General features: G+C 57.1%; 1 protein-coding gene across 11 annotated transcripts; it reads left to right on the forward strand.

The window, feature by feature from the left end:
• Nucleotides 1-1,498: 1,498 nt before the first annotated feature.
• LOC104872383 lies at nucleotides 1,499-14,707 on the forward strand. 11 transcript variants are annotated; one of them, XR_783134.3, is made up of 9 exons: nucleotides 1,499-1,819; nucleotides 2,202-2,397; nucleotides 6,817-6,986; nucleotides 7,205-7,335; nucleotides 8,213-8,432; nucleotides 9,227-9,398; nucleotides 10,815-11,666; nucleotides 13,259-13,673; nucleotides 14,431-14,707. XR_783134.3 is itself a non-coding variant. In XM_010638625.3 (7 exons), exons 1-4 carry the CDS (start codon nucleotides 1,803-1,805, stop codon nucleotides 9,069-9,071), a joined length of 1,203 nt encoding a protein of 400 aa, XP_010636927.1. In that variant the 5' UTR covers nucleotides 1,499-1,802; the 3' UTR covers nucleotides 9,072-9,601; nucleotides 10,815-11,666; nucleotides 13,259-13,673; nucleotides 14,431-14,707. The 11 variants fall into 11 exon arrangements, 7 of the variants coding, with proteins under 7 accessions (XP_010636927.1, XP_010636928.1, XP_010636923.1 ...); XR_783131.3 differs by having other exon boundaries at nucleotides 8,213-9,398; XR_783132.3 differs by having other exon boundaries at nucleotides 8,281-9,398.
• The last annotated feature ends 9,351 nt before the right edge of the window (nucleotides 14,708-24,058 follow it).

Raw genomic sequence — 24,058 nt, forward strand, 5'->3', positions numbered from 1 at the left:
CTGGAGAGGCTTTGGGGAGAAAGGAGCCTTCTACCTTGTTGGTAGGAATGCAAACCAGTACAAGCACTAAGGAAATCAGCATGGAGGTTCCTCAAAAGTAGAAACTAGAAATCCCATGTGACTCAACTATTCCCCGATTAGGTTTCTTCCAGAAAGAGCCAATGACATCTTATTGCACTGATCCACCTACACTCATGTTTATAGCAGCACAATTTATAATAGGTAAGTCTTTTTTTTTCCCCAGTACCGGTGATTGAACTCAGGACCTTGTGCTTGAGAGGCAGGTACAGTGCCACTGAGCCAAATCCCTGGCAATAGGTAAATCTTGGAAGCAGCCTATATGTCCATCAGCAGATGAAAGAAAATGTGGTATTTTCACACAATGGAGTGCTACTCTGCCATAAGGAAGGACAAATTTGAGTCATTTGTAGGAAAATGGACGCACTTTGAGACCCTAGAATTAAGTGCAACAAATCAAGCACACAAACTTAAATATCACATGGTTTCTTTTATATGAGAAACCCAACGCATAAAAATTAGAGAGCAAAATAAAAGCTAGATTATAGGAAACAGAAGCAGATCTTTTGCAAAAGGGAGAGGGACCAGGAGATGGGGGAGGGCGGACGGGAGGGGATGAGAATCAGATGAGGCCCTGTTACGCGCCTGCACCAGCTCTCCATGATGAGTGCGATCAATGTGTACTGCGAACATGGACAACTGAAAATAAAAACTTGAAAACAATTTAAAAAGGATACAACTTAATAATACTGTGACCAAATTCACTAGCAAAGGAAGGAGAGCCACTGTGGTGAGGTACATTGGGCTTACGGGTCTGGTGGACACCCCACCCACCCCACGGAAGGGCACAGCAGGCAGGAGTCCTGCGGTGCCCACGCACCTTCTGGCACATGGGTCCTCTTGCCGGAGGAGCTGGTCTCACCCTGGTTCACAGCCTCTGCACGCTGGGGAGCAACTGTCCTGAAGAAATCCCAACATCAAGGACACTTTGTCTTAAGCCTGTGACTCAGCCACACACATCTCTGCAGGAGGCCACTTCCCCAGGTGGTTTATTGGTAGAAATCACTGAATCTGGAGAGAAATGGCTGCTGTGGTGACTGTGCTCAGCCCCTGCCCTTCAAGCCTCACCAGTATGGGGAGGAGAGGTGGGCCCTGGCTCCTCCAACCCCCGTAAGCGTCACCATGGTGACAGATGACCAAGCGACAAGAAAGCACTCAGTAACTCTTACCACTCCCAGGGCTGCAGGTTCATGGGCTACTTTGCATGCGAAAGTCCCCCCAGAGGGCAGGGGGCATTTCAGCTGTCTGCAGAGTGCGGTGGTGCAAGTGCACCTTGGTTGATATTTGAGAAGACCCGTGTTTTCCTGGTCACCTCACCTGTAGGTCGAGTTGAAGAAAGGAAGGAATGAGTGAGTGAATCCAACTTAAAGAGCAAGCAATGGCAGGTCCACTGATCCAGGGACGGGTGGGGGGTTGTCTGGTGGGAAGAAAGCACAAGCTCGGGGCACTGCATCCCCGTGTGGCTGAAGGTCAGCTGTTCCCAGGGCCAAGGTCGCTGCTCTGGCATCTTTGAGGCGGTGCTTAACCCGCGCAGAAGCCTCTGGGCTTCAGGAGCACTGGCCCTGGCCCTGGCCCCGTCCTTCCGGCCTTTTTGTCTCCCGAGTGTTTGGAAGCCCCGCGGTGATGTGGTCTTCCCTTCCTTTTGCTGAGAGAGCGCAACCCTCACCATCCTGGGAGGAAAGTCCTACGGCCACGGCCATTGTCCTGCTCACCCCTCGCTACAGATGAGGAGAGGAGCTTGGTAAGTCATTAGCTCCGATCCCAGCTCGAAAAGGAGGACGCCCGGCTTGGGCTGGGCGCTTCAGCCTGACGTCTCCCAGCGTGCTGGATTGGGTAGGGACGGAGCTCCCGTCGTCCGGTGTCACTCACCCAGCAGGGGCCCAGGACAGAGAGGTCCCGAGCCAGGTCCGGAGAAGCTCAGAGCAGGGCAGGCAGGAGGTGGATGCCTAGGTTGCTCACACCACCGGGAGCGGGCAGGTGGTGGTGGGAGGGGACTGCTGCTCACCTTTCCCGTGGGCTCAGGTTTCTCTTATTGCTCAGCAGGAGCAGCAGGGGCTCTCTGCCCGCTTAAGGAAAATCATAACCAGTCTAGTTTTGCAGGTCTTCATTGGCTTTAATTGCAGTTCTAAAATCAGGCAGCAGTCGAGGCCCAACGTGTTCAGACTTCTGCACCCTACCCCTGGGCATGGAACGGGAGTGGCCACAGGAAAGGAAGTGAGCTGCAGATGGCAGATCGGCCACAGCTCCCTATGTCACATTTGGATGTGGTTTGAACAGTTGGTGGCTTGCGATTGGCGAGACCCAGGTACTGGCTGCCAGGTAGGTTATAGTCTGTTTACATACACAACAAGTTAGGTTACAGTTCTCTGTGTGCTGAGAAACCTTTAGGCCCCCTTCAAAGCAGTGTGGAGGTGGCGGTAGGCCGAACTCAGCCCTGCCGCATCACCCTGGGGTGTGCGGAGCCTGCCCGAGGTACCACTCAGGCGGGGCCCTTGCCGGGATGCCAGGCTCCATCACACCTCGGTTCTGGGCCCGGGCCTGCTCCTTAAACTTCGCTCGGGTGCTGGGTCCACGCCCAGGAGCATGTGGTCCCGCGTCCTCCTGACCGCGTCAGGGGTGTCCCCGGCAGTGACGGCTGCATGTTCCTGCTCACTGCTTCTTCCGCCCACACCCTCTCGGCTCTGTCGTCCACTCCGCTTAGTCTCTAAAATGCATGCTTTCGTATGTGAAAGTGTGCAGTCCAAACCTACCCCTGCTCCCCTTATTCCCGGAATTAAACTGTGCCTGCATCCTCGCTTCTCCATTCCCTCTGTCCCCGGAGGCCTGGAAGCCCACTCCTGATCAGAGCCATCTGAACAGGACACTCCCTCCGACCGTGGCTTTGATCCTCACAAGTGCCCGCAGCCGCACACAGGGCGCGGCTCCCATCTCCCCAGCCTCTGTCCCTGGTTCTCTTCTCCAGAGCGCCAGACTCTGGTGGGTTGTGACCAGAGCAGTCACTTGGCTCAAATTTATCTTCATCTCTCTCTCTCTCTTTCCAGTGAAGTTCTTATCCATTGTCTAATCTCTCCTGCCTCCAAATGCACCGTCTTTTATAACCTCCTTCAGGCACAGTTTCCGAACATCAAACAGCTGGGGTGTAACTCGGCCAGAGTAAACTGGGGCTCAGGGGTGGGGACGAGATGCCCAGTGTCTCCTGGGTCACAGGAATCCAAATGCTGTGCCTCAGATCCCTGGACGGCACAGACGCTCTCACCTCAGAAGCCACTCCTCTTCCTCTCCGCTCCGCATTGACCTTGGCTCCCTGGAGCCTCCTGGCTGCGGACCAGCGCCTTCCAGGAGGGTGGGAGCAGAGGGCCAGAGAGGCGAGCCGGCTGTGTAGCTGGTGTGGGGCCTGGTCTCGCCCCGGCGGGCCTTCTGTCCCCAGCCCTGTGCTGGTGGCCAAAGTTCTCCCCTGCATGTCCGCCACAGTCGGACTATGGTGCAGGGTTGGCTCTGGGGGGCCAGAAGGCAAGAAGAGGGAAGCAGGGCTACGGGCAAGGAGGGGACAGGAAGGGGGGTGTGAATTCTGAACAGGTGGGACACAGAGAACTTGTCATGTGTTGCCTTGGGGAGGGGTCTCAGCGGGGAGAGCAGGAGCTGCCAGCCCAAGCTTGCTTCCTGAGGGTCGCTGCCCGCAAGAGTGATGGGGGGAAAGCATAAGTCCCTGCCTGCGGGGCGTCGGGTCCACTGAGGCTGAGACTAGCAAGGAAGTACAGAGAGCGCTCCCGAGAGACAGGAGGGGACCCCAAAGTGGTTGCCAAAGAGCCCAGTTCTCAAAGGAAGTTCCATAGCGCAACAACACAAGATGACTATAACGTGGGTCGAAACTACCATCCCTCGGTGAGACCACAAGTGCAGCGGCTTAGGGAACAGGGGTCCCAAGAGGAAGCAGGTCCCGAGCAAGGGTCCACGGAGGGAACGAGGGCCTTTGAGGAAGGGATGGGTCGGAGGCTGTGACCCAGCCCGGAGACTGATGTCTCCCTAGACTTGATTGGGCCAGGTGATACCTGTTACGGACAAGCTCGGACAGGCCTGCTCGGGCCATTCTGTCCCTCCCTATCTTGTGGCCGGGCCTTCCGCAGCTGCGCCTCCAGCCACAGTTACAATGCGTTCCCGACCTCTGCACTGACCCTCCAGGGCCTCCTCCCGTCTGACTGCCTATAGTATTTCTACCCAACGTAGCTGTCCATAATATTAGGGTGAGCACTGCAGTAGGGGTAGGGTCAGTTCGAATTACCACGTGCTGGGGACAGGTAGGGGACAGCCACTCCACACTCCAGTGTGGGCCCCGGGAGGCAGCAGAGGGCTGTGGGCTGAGCAGTGGGATAAGGCTGGTGTGAATGGAGGGAGGGCTCTGGGCTGGGGCAGGTTGGTCAGGGTTAGGAAAGCAGAGCCCTTTAAGGCTCCAGGCAAAGAGTGGTAGACTTGGTTCCTTCCTGCTTGGCCCTTTTGTGCTTGACTGTTCTCTTCTGCCCAGGGCACCACACAGATCCTGAGGCTGCCTTGTCCCCAGGGCTGGAGGACAATTTTGGTTTAACTTGGTGAGAAGAGTGTTCTTTGCAACTCGCATTCCTCCGGCGTACAGGCACCGGCAGACCCCAGAAAGCCCATCCCCTGCCTGGGCAGCCGTTCCACCACCATGGAAGCTCAAGGGCGGGGAGGCGTCTAGGAGGCTGTGTGAGGAGGTAGTGTGTGTGCAGTGTAAGCGTGCATTTGTAAAGGGTGAGAAATTCCAGTAGCATTTTAACATTCATGTCCTGCAGTGAATGTTTTCTTTTCCGTTCTGGGCCCTTTCACGATGGGTCTCATCTTCCCTGGGGCTGGGTGGAGCCCAGGTCCCGCACACTCTGCTCTCCTTGGGGCTCAGGGGCCTCTGGCCTCCCTCCCTTCCTCTCCTGTGGGCCGGAAACTCTCGCTGCCCAACACCAAGGGCAGCAGGAGGTAGAGGTCGGGCCGGGCGACTCTGGTCACCTCCTTCCCACGACCGTGAGATTGCGTCCCTGGGTGCTGGGGCCCGAGGACGAGGAGTCAGCAGGCTGAGTGGCAGGGCAGGGAGATTCGGTGCACCACTGGCTCAGCTCTTAAGAAGCAATTCCAAAGGATGCCCTTTGGGTTGCCTGTGCCTGTCTGCAGACAGGCATACGGTTTCCTTACTATGTCCTGGCCACAGCCAAAATTCCGTCACTCAAGGAAACACTGTAATGCACTCTGTGGGAAATGACAAAATATAAAAAGGTCTAGAAAGAATAAAAGACAGTGGTGCACAGCCCTGCTACCCCGCTAGGGCTGGCAGTGGTGGTTCGAAGCCTCTCTTGGCACCTTTGCCTGTGCCTGCGCCAGCGGGCAGGCCCAGCTCTGTTTCTGCAAAGCGGAAGTCATCCCGTGCTACTGCGTTGCAGTCAAACCTTTTCCTTGAGTGTGCACGGCGAACCCACAGCGTGGAATATGCCTCGCGCATAGTTTGCAACGTTTGCTCCCTATTCCACTGTGAACACACAGGTTTTTGGGATGCCCTTTAATGCTGGACATTTTATTTTCTTATTTGATATTTCTGTTATTATTATCATTCATTATTGCATATCGAGAACATCTGGGGTGGAAAATAATTAGCCCAGCCTAGCAATCTGCAAGAAGCTTACTCAGACTTCTGCGGGATGGGTAACGGGCGCCCCATGGGATAGGTGTTGTCTTTTCATCTCACACAGAATGCCCAACAATTTTGGGGTTGTTGGGTCCCTAGCGGTTGTTAGGAGCCGGCTCCCCTGGGCCAAGGAGGTCAGCTTCCTCCCTGTCTCCATGGCAACGACGGTGACCCGCGTGTGACCCATAAGCTTAAGGTATTAATTCATGTCCCCCTCTCAGATGAGTATCTGGTGTGAAATTAGTAGAGGAGAGATGTGCTCCTGAGCCAGGGAGCCTTCCCCGCAGAGGGCGGGAGGTGGGCAGAAGGGATAATGTGGCAGCCCGCTGGCCTCTGGCAGCTGCGTCAGTATCTCTTTCATGTCACTGGAGCCGAAGGGGGGCTGCATCAAAGCTGCTCCAGAGAGCAGCCGTGGAACAGGCACTGCAAGCTGAACAAAGTCGGGCAGGATTAGCCTGAGGGTCAGCGCCCGGGCCACATCCTCCCTGCCCTCTCAGCCCCCAGGGCTGCCGCTGAGAGGTGAGCGGGTCCGCGGCCTGAGCGTGACGGATCTGGAGACTGGGCTCCCTGGCTCCACCTCTGTCCACTTGTCCGTGTCCCTCCTCCCAGACTCGGGGCCCCTCTCCCGCCCCCGCTCGGACACAGGTGTGGACAAACTGGCAGGCCAGGGGCCCCAGGGGGCCGGGTGACCGTTTCCCCGTCCTCCCCCGGGAGAGCCTGGATGTCAACCCCACACCGGGCTCCTCCCGATCTTGCACTTCCTCTGAGTCTTCTGAGCTTTTCTTTTAACTGTGAAAAGTTTCGTAGCTGGGGAAAACTCTGCTAAGATGAAAGCACTCAGCATGTTTTAAAGATTGGAACAGGAGGAAGAAGCAGGAGTGTGCACTAACTGGAGGTGGAGGCAGTAGTGGTTGCCAACTAGATTTTTATATATTTTATATATATCTGTCACTCATCAAACATGTTATTCATACCCGCCGGTTGCCACTCCCTGTACCTGCACAAGTCCGAGGACGGCGACTTTGTTTCTCCTTTCCTGGTGATTGCGGCTGTAGCTCCGGTTGCCTCCTCCGCCATCCGAAGGTCCATCCTGGGCAGGCGTCCGATGTCTCGACCGAGGTCTCGTCCCAGATCCCGTCTGGCAGGTTGCCGTCGAGCTGGATCGGTCACCGAGTGGGACGAGCTGGTCTTCTGCGCTCTCTCTCCTATACGATTCTAGCTTGGGGTGTGTGGCACTGGTTCGGGCTCATCACTTCACACATATTGGGGGCTTACATACGTCATAGGGCGCCGTAGGGTGTCACTCATGGAGTCTGATCAGATATCACACTTCACGCTTGGGGTTACACACAGGTTTCACACATTAAGTCACTCTGGTAGGGGGGTCTCACTCTCTGAGACTCTTGGGAACACATTTACTATCTTGGTCTGTGTTCTCCACAGTGTCAGGCTGATCACCCTAACCTGGAAATTCCAGATCGAAATGTTCCACTGCTGACTCTTTCGGTGCCACAAGTGCAGAGCTCCACCCTGTGGAAGTTTGCTTCTGGTCTCCTGTGTGTCCTCCGAAGCAGGTTAGCGGGGCAGGTGTGTTTACGACTCCCAGCCTGTGTCTGGGGACAGCACTGGCTGCAGACCAGGGCACCTAGGGGTTCCGCTCCTTGTCCGGGCCCTCACTTGCTCCGAGGGTGCAGCAGCGGATGCCTGGTGCCGTGTGAGGCCCATGCCCCGGAACTCACATGGGACTCACTTCAACCCGTGGGTGCTGGGTGGGAGGGTGTGGTGTGCCTGGCCCTCCGGGTCTCCGGGACACTGGACTGCATCACACACCACTGGGCTCTGGCCACTTTGCCAAGCAGTTAACCTAGTCCAGGCGGTTCCATGCTGCCCCAGGTAAGATGTGTGCCAGGGGCCTTGGGGGGGCAGCCAGAGGGGGGTGGCTTTGCGCAGCCTGGCGTGCTATGGGCACTGGCTCTGGAAGCTGCAGCATCTCCCTCTTGTCCAGCTGCAAGTCGCTGGGTGAATCGATGGAGCTGCTATGCAGACTGTGTGGACGTTCTCCTCGTCCTGACCCTGCCCACTGTGGCTCCTGCTCAGATTCCTCCTCTTCCTGCCTCTTCCTCCTCCTCCATGGACTTCCTCCTGTCAATCCCATGATTTTAACAATTTCCTTCGGGCAAGCTGGGCCTGTAGGCACCCTGGGGAGGGTCCGCTTTTTAATGCATATTTTTACCCAGTGCTGGGCACAGAGAATGTCTGTTAACCACGTAGAGATGGCGGACAGAGGGTGCAGAAGTGAGGGTCCCACACCGGAAGCTCTGTCTCCCTTGGGTCGCAGGTCAGAGTGTTGGGGGCAGCCTGCCCCTGCCAGTAGGGGCTCGGGGGATCCACCGACTCTGCCTGCACATGTGGGGTGCATGCTGCTGGATGCCTGCCTTTCCTCTGTTGCAGGAGGAGATGCCAGAAGGCCCCCCTCGGGCCATCACATCAGAGGCCCTCTGGTCTGTGTCCCTGTCCAGGGTCTCAGGTTGGCAGTGCGAGTCCTGCTCTACCCACCGCGTGTCTGCAGGACGCACCTGGCTGTGCTCTGGGTGGCACCAGGAGACAATGGGACTGTGAAAGAGGAGGAAGAGACTTCAAAAATCCAAGGCGAGCGACAGGACACGTCCTAGTGAGTCAGCGACAAGGATTTGCTTTCAGATTGGCTGTCAGAGTCCTTGAAAAGCCACGTCCTCTGCCCTGGGCGTGCTGCCCTGCCAAAGGGAGGCAAACATGGCCATGGGGCAGGAGGAACGTCCCAGGCCTGCGGCTGGCTGCGGCTGGCTGCAGTAGAGGGCGACAAAGACAGACCCTGAGACCCCAGGACCCTGGCCATCTCCCAGGGCGTGGCAGGGCGGTCAAGGTGTGCCACCCTCAGGGGAGGCAGGGAGTGGAGGTGTGGGAGCCGGTGCTGCCCCGCGGCCCATTTTTCCCTGGGCTGAGCGTCTGGGGGAGGATTCCGAGTGCACTCAGGCAGGGGACAGCGCACGGACCCTCGAGGTGCCGGCTGTGTGAGGAGCTGGGGGCAGGCAGAGCTCATCCCCTGGGACAAGTCCGGGGTCACCTTTCCCTCCCCATCTGTGCTCTTCAAACAAACGCTGCTTCTGCGACATCCGCCTCGCCCTGCCGGCTCATGGGCAGGTGCTGGTGTGTGTGTGTGTGTGTGCACGTGTGTGCAGGTGCACGCATGTGTGAATTGGCACCGTGCTCCACCACGGGGGTCAGGTGTCTCCCAGGGACCAGAACTGCAGTGAAGTTGATCCAGTGCTAGAGCAGCACTTGTGGGAGTCACGCACTGCTGTCTACTGACCGTGAAGGGAGCGAGTGTTCCTGAAGAAACAGGAACCAGCCTGACTGGGAGACCCAAACCTCTAACCCCAAACTGTGCACCCATTCACAACCCAGACCTACGAGTTTTTTAAACAGATCCAGCGGGGAGAAATAAGGGCCGAGGAGAGCTTCAAACGCACTGACCTCCACGTGGTCCTGGCCACCCAAGGGTGACCACATGCCGCTCCACGCCAGAGCCCAGGCCCAGGCTTCTGCACTGCCGCAGGGCTGCCGCCCGCTTCTCCCTGTGCTGCGCAGCTGTGCTCAGGTCCTGGAGGGCACAGCAGGGATGTTTGTGTGTGGTCTGGGTGCCGGTGGCGTGGGGCGTGGGAGTTAATTCAGAAGCACAGAGACAAACTTTCTGGGGAGCACCGAGGTCGTCAGGTGCCAGTGGTTGTGCCCCGACACGAATACCGATGACTGCTCATGCATCGAAAGCTATTGGATGGGCGCCCACGAGGTGCCGGCCTGGTGAGGAGCTGGGGACAGAAGTGAGCAAGGCAGCTGCTGGCCTCGTCCCCAGTAGAGGTGGAGACGGAGCAGGTGGTCCTCAGAGGCCCTGGAGGGAGAGCGAAGGGACCACACAGGGTCAGCAAGGCGTCCTTGGTGTTGTCCATGTGGCACCAGATGCTTAGCTACCTGACACTCTGAATTTGTGTCTGACTGAAAACCACAACCTAGCCGGGTGTGGTGGCACACGCCCGTGATCCCAGCACTCGGGAGGCTGAGGCAGGAGGATCACTGTGAGTTTGAGACCAGCCTGGGCTCCATAGTGAATTCCAGGTCAGCCTCAACTACATAGTGAGACCCTGTCTCAAAATAAACCAAAAAAAGAAGACACAACCTGAAGCTTAGCGTTCTGTTCACGCGGCCAGGTGCCCCCAGCTGTCCACGTGGACACCACATCGAGGGCAGGTCCTGGCTAGCCAGATGTCTGCCTCAAGTGGCAGCGCTCCCCAAGGGACACGGGCTTCTGTGTGCACCTGCAATGATCAGTCCCGAGGGGGTCCCTGCAGAGCCCCGCAGGCTCGTGTGCTTCTGTCCACAGAGAAAGGCCGGGACCCCTTTATGGGGCAGTGCAGTCCTTCTGCAGACTCCTGTCCCAGTCCCGGTCAGTTAAAGCTAGTCTTTCCTCCACAATAGAGACTTTGTCCTCAGCGGAAAAGGAAGTCAAATGTGACGAGCTGCAACTGGAAACTCTTGGGCACTTTTGATGTTTCTTTACGCGCAGCTGAGGTCAGGTGCTGTCTGTCTGCTGTCTTCTCACCTCGCCTGCTGACCAGGGCGGTCGCCTGTCGTGGTTCGCCAGAGACCAGGAGCCTTCTGGGATGTGGGGCTTTCTCTTCTCCCTTTCTTTCTTTTTTCTTTTTCTGCTGGATTGAACCCAGGATCTTTGCACTGAGCTACCTCCGCAGCCCTTTTAGAACGATTATTTTGAGGCAGGGTCTTGCTGAGTTGCTAATTTGCCCTGGCTGGGCTCGAACTTGCGACCATCTTGTCTCTGCTTCCCAGAGTGCTGATATTGTCAGTGTGTGCCACCACGCCTGGCCGGGGACGTGGGGCTTTTGGCTCCCAAATCAGAAAAGTTGGTTAGCCTTCCTAGGGAACTGTTGGATCACGAATCATTTCTGGTCCAGGGAAACACAGCTGTACGAAGGGTCTGCCTTCCCTCCTCACTGTCCAGGCTCTCATGGAACAGCGTGCAGGCCTCTCACGCACAGTCACTGCCCAGCCCACTCTTTACACCACTTCTTACACCACTGCGACACCCAGGCCTGTCCCTGTGGAGTGGCCTCAGACTTCAGGATTCATGCTGCACGTGAAGGAGGCAGACAGGAACTGGGGTTGGAGTCCTGGCTACCCAGCTCCCCGCCCTTGGCTGTGGTCTTGGAGGACAGAGGAGATGTGCTCCCAATAAGCAAACCACCTTTCACTGAGCCTGGCTGCAGCCCACGGAGAAGCCCCAGTGACACCAGGGGGCTGTCCCGTTCCTCGCAGGTCCAGAGGATGGGCCAGGCTGGGGGCTGCTGCTTGTGTGCCCAGGAAGCAGCCTCACCGTCCACTTCTCGTCTGCAGACCTGACAGAAGGGCCACAGTTGTGCAAGGTGCGTGAACTGTCACTTCTGCCCTCGCACCCCGAAGCTTCCGATAGGTGTTCTGTAAGCGTGGCACCCTCCCAACACTGGGCTGAGAGTGCCAAATGCACTATGGTGCTTGACTGGGGGACAGGAGCGCGGATGTCCCTCATACCCGAAGGGACAGTTCTGTGACACGGAAACTCAGAACCGTCGGTACACAGGGTCCCGTGCGGAGCAGCAGGGTTTGTGCCCCTCCGTGTCCACCTCTGCTTCTCCCCTTCTGTGGTCCTGGAGCCAAATGTGAGGGCCTGTGCGTGCCAGCCATCACTGTCCAGTGGTGCCCAGCTGCCTGTGCAGGGTCCCTTCCAGGGGACACCCAGCACTGTGTCCACGGGCAGACTGCCGCCAACTGCGCTATGTCAGGCCAGGCAGCGTCCGCTTCCCAGCCTGCGGGAGAGGTGAGGATGCGGGTGCTGGGAAAAGGGGCGGCTGGGGTCCCCGAGCCCACACTGCACAGACACAAAAGAGGGACACGCCCAGCGTCCTTTAGTTCTGCTGGGGGAGAAGTCAGTGTGACCGCTCAGTGGCCGGTTCAGGGCACACTCAAACAGGCTCACACCCACCACACCCACAGCACCTCACAGTCAACCTACACTTGTACCACTCACACCCACATCACACTCACACCCATAGCACACCTACACCCACAGCAACGCACACACAGCAATTCACACTCACGCCGACATGCATACTACTCACACACCCACAGCACCTCACACTCACAGCTACACTCATGCTACTCACACCCACTCACACCCATAGCACAGCACACCCACAGCACACCTACACCCACAGCACATGCACACACAGCAATTCACACTCATGCCGACATGCATACTACTCACACCCACAGAATCTCACACTCACACCTACACCCACAGCAATACACACACAGCACATTCACACTCACGCCCACACTCATACTACTCACGCCCACATCACACCTACACATCCACAGCACACACACCCACAGCACACGCACACCCACAGCACCTCACACTCATACCCACATCACACCACACTCACATTCACACTACACCCACGTCCACAGCACACACATGCACACCCAGACTACTCACACCCACTCACACCCACACCACACTCCCAGCAATTCACACCCACACCACACACTCACAACAGCACTCTCACACCACACCACACTCACACTGTGCTCACACCCATACACACCCACATCCGCAGTACATTCATCCATAGGCACTGCCTGTGGCTGCAGTGTTGGTGTCCACACAGTGCCTGCGCAGCAGTGGGCAGCTGCTGCCGGGAATTGCGGGGGACACTCAGGCAGGAAGCACCGTCTGGAGAGTGGCTCGGGAGTGCTCAGGAATGTGGGTGGCTTTCAAGGCCACACTCAGGGCCACCCAGCCCGCCCTTGGTCCCTGGCTCAGGACCTGAGAGGCACATGGTGCTGGTGTGAGAAATCTCAGGACAGAGTCAGCTCACACACGTGACAGTGGGCTTCAAACTGGGGTGTGCCTGGGCGGTGAGCTCGTGGACACAGAGATCTCTCACTCTGGGCCCCAGGGGGCTCTGATCCATTGGCCTGAGCTCCAGACATTCTCATTTTTAGTAAGCAGCTTGGGTGCAAGCAAGTGTTCCACCCCTCTGGGCTGCTGATCCTGCCCAAAGAGGCTACAGTGGGATGGGTCTCCCAAACAGGTGCCCAGACACTGTACTGAGAATATGGAAAAACAACTCGGAAGCCCCAGCTGGAGAGCAGGTTGATGTTACGGTGCATAAACACAGTAGAATATTGCACAGCTAAGAAAAATGATGCACGCACACACGTAATACAGAGATAAGGGAAATGCAGATCCACGATGGGTACAGCGGCTGGGCGGCTCACGGGAAGCTCGTGGCAGGAACAGACTTTTACACTGTTTGGCGTCATCTCCTGACGTGTTTATAGAGTGACTCAGCAGTTGCTCAGGTTTAAAACGATCACACAGTTTGTACTTTGTATGTGTAACAGTGAGAACGGACATGAAATTCCCACCTGCAGGAAGCCCAGTGACTGGAAATGACAAAGGCGCCTAGAAGTGGAGCGGGAAGCTGCAGGAACCCGTGGCGGCAGATCTCAGTGCCCTGTGAGGGCCTCGCCGGGGCTTCACCCTCTTAGCACCGCTCCTGAGTCTTTCACACAAGAGCAACTAATGAAATGGCTGCTGCTCAGCGGCGCGCGGACGGACTGACTGTCAGCTGGAAACCCTTCGCAGTTCGCATTACTTCCTGTCAGGCGCCAGCAGTCAGCTCCGACTCCCCGGAAGGAAGGGTGGCGCCGCCGAGCCACGAGCCCTCATGAGCCGCCCTCGTGGAGGTGTTTGCCACGGAGAGGACACGCCGGGCCCGCGACGCACACCTGGCACACGCCGTCACCATGTGCAAAGGTCAGGACCAATGGGTGGACATGGCCGCTGCCCACTCACCGTCCTCCTCCCCAGCCCCGGGCTCAGGTTCTGCCCAGTCCTGGTGCCGATGGAGGAGCCCTGGGGGCCGGGGCACCGAGCACAGCCTCTCCTTCCCAGGCAGGGCGGCCCCCAGCAGGAGTGCCAGCAGACTCTGCTGGAGAGTCAGGGTGGGGCACCCCCAGTGGGCACCGCCTGAGATGGGTGGGGAAGGCGAGCCCGCTGGAGACGGCTGGGAGGCCAGGGACCTCATCAGCGCTGTGGTCATTTCCACACTGTTTAGCAAAGCTTCCCGCTCCCGAGCCTCCGAATACGGCACTGTGGGACCCCAGGACACAGCCACACTGAATTTCCAGGCACACTGGGGGGAAAGCTCAGAGCAAGGCAGTTCTCTGTATGGTCCCCAGCAGAGGTCAGGACAGCAGATCCCCGTCCAGACCCGTGGAGACCCAGAGCCGGGCAGTGGGAGGGTGTCTGTGTGCAGGGACCCACGGTGGCTTTGCCCCGGCCAATGGCTGGAGCAAGCTGCAGTGAGCCTCGGCTCGGGCCTCTGTGCTGGTGAGCACTGTGCCAACCTCTCTGGAGCCGGATGCCCTGTCTAGAAACAAGGGGCAGCTGTGCCTGAGCTGCGTGAGTGTGAGGTGCGGTAACTTCCCAGGCCCTCGCTCGTACTCTGGCCCCTGGATGACAGTATTTTTGCTAAGTCTTAGGTTTCCACCAAATCTCATATCCTGCCCAGAATGTTTCCCAGTGTCCTGGTTGTGTGACAAGACGGATCCACACGCTCCCCTCCGTGTGTCAGGAGAGCTTCGCGGTGTTGCCCCGAGGATTTGTCTGATGTCCACTCCCTCGCAGCGGTGGTGCCGTGAGTGTCTGCTGCTCCAGGCTCCGCTGTGCCACGTCTTTTCTCATTTCCTCCGCCCATGCAACAGCAGCGACCAGCCCGCACGGTGGCAGTTCTGCTATAAAATATTTACACGAATATTTTCTCATTTAATCAAGTAACCTCGTGAGTGTGTGTGTGTGTGTGTGTGCGCGTGCGCGTGTGCACACATGCATGCTTGTAATTATTACATCTACATCATTCTCCAACTTTGCAGATGGGAAACTGTAAACTGAGTCTCAGAGAATCGAGCAAAGGCTAGCAACCAGTGCCTTCGTTTCTGGCCGTATCTTTCCACTCTGAATCTAGAGTGTGCCATGGTCACGTGGGGTATAGAAATCAGGTTGAGACAGGGGACCCATTGCCTTCTTTACTTTCTTTCTGCTCAGTTTTCTGTGGGAATCCACAGAGGGCTTTGACATCTTGTGGACCCACTGCTCAGTGAGCAAAGTCACTGGGGACCGGGCTTGGCGGCAGTTTTGAGCCAGACTCAAAGGCAGCCTCAGGCACAGCTGACTCCTGCAGGCACAGGGCATTTCTGTCAGTAGTTTTCTTGTGGCTCTGTAGTAGACTAGGCTCTGTGCAGGGTGCTGGAGACCCACAGTCCCTCCTACGGGGTCCGGGCCAGACTTCGGTCCAATTCTCCATTCACAGGGGAAGAAGAAGGGGCACAGATGTGGGTCTTTGAATGCTGTTGTCTACTTGATTTGATTAAGAGATGGTGACAGCATTAGTGAAGCCCACCTCCGGATGTGCCCATGGGTCATGGCGGTGGGAGTTGGGGGTCTGTGTCTGGTCCCTGGCCCCTCCCTCTCTGGTGCTCTTTCTAACCCGCTCTGCTTCCTGGCCGCCATGGACTAAGCTGCTTTGCTCCCCGACATCCTTCCACCACGATGTTCCCGCCTTGGAGCAGCTGACCATGGACTGAATCCCCTGAAATTATGAGGCAGATTAACCTCTCCTTCTTGACACTGGGGCATTGGGGACTGTGTCCCAGTGATGGCTGACCTGTGCTAACCGAATGTCTCTTATCTGAAATGCTTGGACCAGAGTCTTTTGGATTTCAGACTTATTTGAGCTTTTGAATATTTGCATGTACATAATGAGATTATCTTGGGGGTTGGGCCCCTGTCTAACCACAAGATTCATTTACATTTCGTCTTAGACACAAGGCCTAAGGCTAACTTTATAGGCTATCCTAAATAATTTTGTACATGAAAAAATTGTGGCATTTTCTTCCTATGACATCATGTTATAGAAAAGCTTCAGATTTCAGGCTGTGACTTAGGGATGCTTAACTTGTAGCAGATTCACGTTCTTCCCACCTGCACATGGCCACTCAGTCCAGAAGAGAGGAGACGCCGACATGACTTGCCCCGCTCAGGAGGACAGATGCCCTTCCTCCCTGGGGGCTGTGCCAAAGCTCTGCCCTACACCTCATTGCTGCGATGGTTAGTGCTGGCCCCTGTGTGGATCTTCGTGGGAGGAGCGCAGGATGGTGTCCACCCTTCTGGCAGGAGCTGGCTGGGCTGCCTGGCTGCCCATTATGAGGCTGTGGGGGTTGCATCCCAGGACCTCCCTTTCATACTTGGAAATACGGGGTTCCTTCCTCCCACTGCTTTGCGGGGGATGAGGGAGGAGTGCAGATTCTTTTAAGTGGTGCCTCAGAAGTCCGGGAAACGAGCAAATATCAACCAAACCAAAGAAAACAAAAAAGCTAAACACAGGCCCACAGATGGGGCCCTGTCCTAAAACACCAGGCCCCGTTCTGCCTAAATCAAGACATCTGGTCACTCTGTTTCAGCAGGACAAAGAGCCTTTTTTTCCCAAGCCAGGATTTTATGTCTTTAATCTTTTCCAGAAGAAAAAGAGTTCTCATTATGTCTGCGTCTTATCGCATAACGGTGTGTCATAAAGATGCCGTTATCGCCTCTTCCTTCTGATTAACTGGCCCTGAGTGATTCCCGCTGGTGTCATTAGCCCGGAGGTGCACACAATGGCACCAGTGTCACCACCACCACGGGGATCAGACCCAGGGCCTTGTCGGGCAGCCCTCAGGGACCCTCGCGAGCTCTTCGGAATTCACAATGCTGAGGGCGTTCTCTGGCCAGGCCTCTCTGTGAGCTGACCTTGGTGTTGGCGGCTGGAGTCTCAGTCCCCCGCAGACTCCACTCCAGCATTTGGCCTCATCTGCTGGCTTGGTTTCCTGAGCTGAAACAGCAGAAGGGGTTGGAGATGTTGCACCTGGGGCCAAAAGCAAACAGGTGTCTCCCGCCGCCGGCAGCACCCTGTGGAGGGCAGTGAAGACGGCATCATCTGCAGATGCTGAACGCGGGAGTTAGAGAGAAGTGCGGGTGTTGGTGGCAGAAAAGAACAGATGGGGCGTGGATGAGGTGGGAGTGGGGTGAGCAAAGAGCCCTCACGGTCACTTTGGCTGAGTACCGTGGTGGTGGGATAGACACCTGGGAGCACAGATAGGCCGATGGCTTTCACACCTGGCTCCTTGTTAGACGCACCTGGCCCAGGTGCGCCCTGCCCTTGGGAGTCTGGTGTAACTGTGGCAGCCAGGTGGGGCCTGGGCGTGGCATCTGAACACAGCGTCACCTGCTGCTGGCTGACTCCATCTCCCTCGACACCCAGGGTCCTGCCTGTGGCTCCTCGAAGGAAAGCCAGAGTCATGGTCTTCCTGCCGCTTGGAGAGGAGCGAAGGGAACAGGTGGGAGGACGGTCTAAGAGACGGGAGAGAGCAGCTGGGGAGAGGCTGGAGCTGAGGTGCAGACACCTGCCTGGGCAGCAGCCCTGGGTGCACCCCGGGGAGCAGTGCCCACCGTGGAGGGGCCGAGAGCCCAGGGCTCGGTGTGCAAGGCTGCAGGTGCGTGTCGGCCCGGAGGGAGACGCTGTGGAGGCTTCAGCAGGGTCAGTGACATTCTATATATCACACACACACGCACACATCCACACGAGTGATCAGAATATATGGTGAACATTTAAATCAGACAAAACATTACAGTGAAAGACATTGCCATTAATCCCCTTCTCTTTCGGAACACACTGGTCCCATTGTCCTTGTCACTTTCCGCAGCAGCTCTGGAGTCCTCTTTTGTTAGTGTTTTTACAAGATGTGATAAAAAATACGGGAATGCCGCCGCCGAGCACCATCCCACAGAAAGGCAGCTCCTAGAAACATGACGGTGTCCTCATCCACCGTAGTCACTGCATCTGACACCATGTGACTCCCGGCTCTTCCCCAAAGTCAAAGTGACCACCAAAAGGCAAACGTTTTTGAATCCATTCAGGACATTGAGCAGCCATGACAGCCCAACTACAGACACCCAGGAAAGGGCTCCAGAGCTGCTGCAGGAAGTGGCCGGGACAGTGGGAGGAGTGCGTGCACAGCACGTGTGCAGGGAGAAGGCCCGGAAGCCTCAGGCCAGGTGGAACCCTTGTTATGTTCTTTTCTCCAGAACCTCGGCCATGACGCGCACTGTGGTCACGAGGTCCCCAGCCTGAGCCTGCTGGGTTTCTGGGCTGTGGGGCTATAGGACCCTGAGCTTCCCTGCGGGCACTACCCCTGCCCGGTGTGCGCCCTGCACCTCCCTGTCCGTGGTGGAGTAGGGGCAGAAGCAGCCTTGGCAGAGAGGAGCAGCAGCGGACAGCACAGCACAGCCCCACGGGAGGAGGCTGGGGGAGCAGGGCTAAGGTCCCCAGCAGCACCCTGCCCTTGAAACCTGTCCGCGCATCGCAGATGTCTGCAGGTCCCCGTCTCAGCTCAGCCGTAGTGCCCACAGCCCGACCAGTGGCCTAGACTCTCCATCCGGGGGCTTTGGGGTGTTCCGCTGTGCACCCCTCGTTGCAGAGAGGACGGCAAGGTGGTGCCAGGCAAATTGGCCTCTGCTCTCTCTGCTTCGTGGATGTGGCCGAAAGCAGAATCACTGGCTGCACTGCAGAATGTGCTCCGCTGTGCACAGACCAGGACTTGGGGGTCTTCCCGCTCCTTCCTTCTCTGATGTGCTCTTTGGATGCAGCCGTTCTCCTTACAGCTGGATGTAAGCAAAGCTATGTTTTGGAGAGAAACTTGGAAGGTGTCATTCAGAGAGGTGCGTGTGCGTGCGTGTGTGGGTTCACCACACTGAAAGCACAGGTAGACGGCTGGGCTCAGACCACCGGCCTGGGGAGGCCTCATCTCTTGCAGCAGGCTTGGGAGCTGGCAGGTTTCCTTGGAAAGAAGAGTGCAAACAGGAGCAGGCTGTGGGGCAGCCGTCGAGAAGTACCCGGCAGACCCTGTGCTGGAGACTGCGATGCTGCCGCCCTTCGGCATTTGCCATCCAGTACGAGCCTTCCCGCCCTGGGGACTCGGTGAGGCCCAGAAAGTGTGGGAAAGGCATTTGGGCAGCGGAGGGAGGTGGCACAGCCCTGGGATCCAAACCCTTGCCGGCCTCGGGCCTCTCCTTGCAGGGTGCTCCCTGGCGGTATGGATGTCCGGGGCCAGTGTCCACACTGACAGGGCCTGGTGGCCTGGGATGTGCCGGTCCCTGTGGCCACTGGCAGGGCATGGGTGTTACCATCTGCAGGGCCAACCCCACGGACACATGTGGCAGTGCTGGGTGCTGTATTTGCCCTCCTCCCCGTGCCTGGGCTCAGCCCACCACTCCTTCAGGACAAGCGACCCTGCGATGTCCTGCGCATCTCAGGCCCGATGACTCCACCCCGACAGCCTGTCCCTGATCTCAGGGTGACACAAGCTGGGCACCCCGCGGAGCCCACCGGTCAGTGTCAGAAACAGCACCCTCCGTGCAGACCTGTGGATTATGTGACAGTCGGTTGCTGCCAGGAAATAGTGAGCCCAGGCCGAAGGTGGACACAGAGCAGTGCATGGGGGCCTACTGAATACACAGCTGGTGTCCAGCCTCAGGCCCAGCTTCCAGCACAGCCTGGGGGCGGGGGGTGGGTGGAGGGTCCAGTCTGGCACCCATGAGCACATCTGCTGTGGCCTTCCAGGGCTCACCAAAGGGGGAGCACAGAGCCCCTGCAGCTTCCTGGGGAGTGAACTGGGTGTGGCTTCAGCCAGGCTGTGGGGACCATGAAAAGGTGGACGTGGTCACCCGACCCAGAGGAGGAGGAATCACTTTCCACAGTTCCTCGGCCAGTTCCTCAGCCTCCCTGTTGGAAACCACAGCTCCCCTTGTAGTGGGATTTAAAAGCCCAGAGCAGAAGGGCGGGCACTTAGCAGCAGGTGCCACGAGCCCTGAAATCGCCTTGGTCAGCTGCCCCGTCCCCTGTCCCGTGGCCCAGGACCACACCAGGGGGACACGGCCACTGCACAGCGAGGGCTTCCGTGTGTGTCTCCTTGCCTCTGCTCAGCCCACCAGGCAGGGCGGCAGTTATGGTGCTGGTCATCAGGAGGGAAGGAGGCCGCGCTGGGCCGGCTAGCTGCTCTCAGTCCTGGAAAATAGCCTGGAGTTGTGGTTTGAAATCTGAGATGCTCTTTCAGGATTAGCTGTTTCTAGAAACCACATCACACAGGAAACCCAGAGCCACAGGAACTGGGTCAAGCCAAGAACTGGACACACTGTGGTGACCCGACCCAGTCAAGTGGCCCTGGAACTGCTGAGTCCCACCTGAGTGCCCTCCATGAGCCGGGGGTGCAGATGCAGAGGGGTCTCAGCCCGGCCTGGCACAGGCAGGTCCTCACGCTGAGTGGGGGAGGGCCTCGGGGACCGCCTTCCGAAAGTGCCTTCCTATCTCCCATCGGAACTTCGGTTTTCTTTATCTGACTTTGTTCTGTGTTCATCAGGACACATATTCTGGGTGACCGCCATCCCGTCCAGTTCCCTGCTGGGCTCCAGGCATCCGATGGGACTGGTCAGGGTGCGAGGCCTGCAGACGGGCTTTCTGGGGAGCTCCTGCCAGCAGCACACTCAGCACTGAGCCCCAGGGTGGTGTCAGGTCTATCTGTGTCCGATAGACACAGGGGTCCTGGAACGGTCACCCCAGAAACCCGGTGGGTTGCTGTAACAAAAGCACTATGAACAGGGTGGCTTTCAAATGATAGAAAAGTTTTTCCCACAGCTCTGGAGGCTGAGAAAACCAAGACCAAAGCGCTGGCAGGTTTGGCTTCTGGTTCATAGGAAGCATGATCAAAGTGTACGGTGAATGTACAGATTTTTTTTAAAACAAATTTATTGCAGTAAAAGACATTGCTGTGAATCCCCCTCAAAGTCCTCCCGCTTGCTTTGAACACATCTGTCCCGTTGTTCCTGCAACTTTCTGAAGGAGCTCTGGAGCCCCTTTCATGAGTGTTTTTACAAAGTGTGATTTAAAACGTACGGCGAACACTGCTGCTGAGCGCCATCCACAGGAAAGGTGGGCTTGTAAAAAGGTGAGGCTGTGTCCTCATACACCTTGTTCACCGTGTCTGGTGTAGTGGGACTTCCGGCTCTTCCCCAAAGTCCAACGATCATGAAAGGGAAATGTCTTGAATCCATGTAGCACATTAAGGCATCCAGGGCAGCGCACCTAAAGACCCTCAAGAAAGAGGGCTCCAGAGCTGCTGCAGGAAGGTGGGAGGAGTGGGCTTGAAGTGATGGAGGTTCATGATAATGCCTTTTACTGTAATACGTTTTAGTTAACTTTAGCCTTCTCTAAGTTTCTGGTCCCCTTGTATCTGGACAGCTGTGTCCTTGTTGTGTGCTCTTGTGGAAGGTGTGAGGCGGCTCTCGGGGCTCACCAGGGGCTGACCCCACTCACGAGTCACCCCTTTCACCACCTCATCTGTGAGATCTCGGCAACATTTTGCCCAAAGTCTCCCAAACTCTGGTCACCTTAGGAGGAGCAATCGGCGAAACCAGCAGCACTTCCTGCAGGGAGCCCACCTGCTCACTGCAGCCCCTCCGCTCCGCCCAGAGGGAAGGAGCTCACCAGTTCCTGCTCAGTTCTTGGCTCTCCGCCTGGTGTGGCTCTGTGCCCAGGCGGGGCTGCTGTGTCCAGATGCTTGAACCAGGGGAGGAGGGGACGTGGTGAGGCAGCCGGGGCGGCCATGCTGGGAGGTGGTGCTGAGAGAGAGGAAGGCCAGGGATGAAGCGGCTCTGCTGAGATCTCACGAGACTCCTTTCTCATGAAAGTTCCCAAAGACTGCTGGAGGGATTTGAGTGGGCCCTGCTGGCCACCACTGTCAGCCGAAGCTGCGCAGACCACACGATACCTAGAGCACTATCTGCATGAAGACCCCGCCAGCCCGGCCCCACTGTGTCCACTCTGTGAAGCACACAAGCCGCCGAGTTTGCTGTCGTAACCATCTTTAACCGGTGGCACTGAGCACATGACCCTGCTGCACAGTCCTCACTGGAGTCCGTCTCCAGGGCTGTTCCTGCTTCACCAGATGACACTTGTACCCACTGCACGTGGATGCCCCGTCCCCTTCTTCCTGTCCCGGAACCCCTGCTCCTCTTCTGTCACCGAGTTGGACTATTCTGGGTGCCTCACCTGTCTTTTTGAGATGGCACGATGCCTCTGCGGCCCATTCCTGTAGTAACGCAGGTCAGAGCCCTTCCTGGCCCTGCTGAGCGCTGGCCACTGCCCGGGGAGTGGACAGTGCCTCCTGTCTGTCCTTTCATGCCCTGAGGGACGTTGGGGAGCATCCACCTGACTGCTGTAACCCTGCTGCTGGGGACGGAGGTGAGAACTAGCCACTCACGTCCCACTTCCATTCTGCGTAGTGCGTCTCCCGGTGGCAGGGCCAGCTACGCTGTCAGCTGTTGATGAACCGCCCGGGCTGCAGCCGCCTTCTTGGCCCAGACAGCCTGCCCGCTGACATGGCTCCCGTGTCCCCACGTCCTTGCTGCTGGCCGCCCTTGGCTGAGCTCTGTGCCGGCAGCTTTGCTGCGTGAGGTGGCCTGGTGCGGCCTTGCTGTCTCAGGCGGGAGCACAGCCAGCTCTCGGCCTGCTGTGTGGGGAGCCTGGCTCTTCCCCAGCCTGCTGGCTCGCAGGGCACCCCTCCGCACTCATCCCCCGGGCCACCCGGCCCTGCTCTCTGTTGAACCTCAATTCCCACAGCAGCCTGTGCACAGAGGGACTCGCAGTGTGCAAATGTGTGAAAGACAAGGTGCTGAGTCACGGACAGAGACCAAGTCAGCGCTGTGGACACTGGTTCACCAGCTGGTTCTAACTGGATTCTAATTCTATTACTTTTCCATAGCTTCTGCTAGATTTTCTGGTACATAGCGTATTTTGCTTTGCTTCTCCCTTCTTCCTCTTTTTATATTTTCGAGCATGATTTTCATCCCTGATAGTGGCAGCACTTTTTTATCTTGTTCCTGATCTTCTAGAGTGGTCCCTAGAATTCCGCCTTTGAGGGAGAATTAATGTTGCTCCCCACCTGAGGGAGGCCTCTTGGACCCTGTGATGCTGCTGTTTGCTGGGGATTTCCCAGGAAAGTGGAGATGGAGGGCTGATGCTGTTCAACGTCCCTGGAGTGTCAGCAGGCACAATTTCTCTTCGATGCCTTTGTGTAGTGAATTTGCTAGTGGATTCCTGAAATCACACCGTCCTCCTGAAGTTCGGGGTGTGCTGCTGGGGTGCGCCGGGCCACATTCCCACGGGAGGACAGCTGGAAGCAGGCCAGCTGCGGCTGCCAGCGTCCCAGGGTTAGGACGGCGCAGGATGCTCATCGTTTCTGGACTAAACAAATGAAGACTGTGACTCAGCTAGAGGCAGTGTAATAAAGACCGAGATGGATCTATGTTTAGCAAGGCAGAGACGCGTGGGAAAGACAGAGGCTTCCTTGTTCCCGAGCAGGAGGTTTCTTTGAAGTTTGGAGCTCCGGTTCTCCATGCTGTCTTCGCCTCCTGGCTCCAGCCCCTGATGCTTCCCTCCCGGGCCACATCAGGCTTGGTGGGAAGCAAAGTGCTCTGCATTTGTCCCTGGGTTCCCCGTCCCTGCAAGGTCCCTGCTTTCTCCTCCCAAATGGGTGGTTGCTTCCCCGGCCACATGCACCACCCAGTGTGACTTGAAGGGCAGACTAGTCCTCTCTTGGCAATTGGGGTGTTTTCCATGACCCTTAAAAGCTGGCCCGAAACCAGCGTAGTATCACCCTACACACGAAGACTGTAGGTTCTATGTGGTGTCTTCATTGTACCTGATGATTTTATTTTGTTGTTTTTTGAGACAGGGTTTCTCTGTGCAGTTCAGGTCAGCCTTGAAGTCACTAGATAGTCCAGACTGGCCTTAAACTTGCTGTGATCCTCCTGCCTCAGCCTCTGGAGTCCTGGGATGACAGGGGTAAGTCACTATGCCTGGGTCAAAGACTTAGCTCTGAAAGGTTCCTGTCTCCCGAGTCAGAGACTTTAACTCTGCTAAGATCCAACAGCATCTTCTTCATCAGCTTCTCCAGGAATTTTGTTTTCCAGTCTGAACCTGTTACCCGAGAAGAAGGCAGCAAGGCAGCATGAATGTGCTAGGCAGAGGGGCGATTCCCAGCCCAGCTGGA

This window comes from Fukomys damarensis, unplaced genomic scaffold, assembly GCF_012274545.1.
Source record: "Fukomys damarensis isolate Sample0158 unplaced genomic scaffold, DMR_v1.0_HiC HiC_scaffold_30, whole genome shotgun sequence".
Lineage (NCBI taxonomy): Eukaryota > Metazoa > Chordata > Mammalia > Rodentia > Bathyergidae > Fukomys > Fukomys damarensis.

Excerpts from the sequence above, each read along its gene's own strand:
- LOC104872383 (XM_010638625.3), top strand. Across the intron at positions 2,398-7,204 it reads ACCCAGGTACTGGCTGCCAG|TGTCAGGCTGATCACCCTAA; the intron begins GTAGGTTATAGT and ends TGTTCTCCACAG. Across the intron at positions 7,336-8,212 it reads CTGTGTGTCCTCCGAAGCAG|GAGGAGATGCCAGAAGGCCC; the intron begins GTTAGCGGGGCA and ends CCTCTGTTGCAG.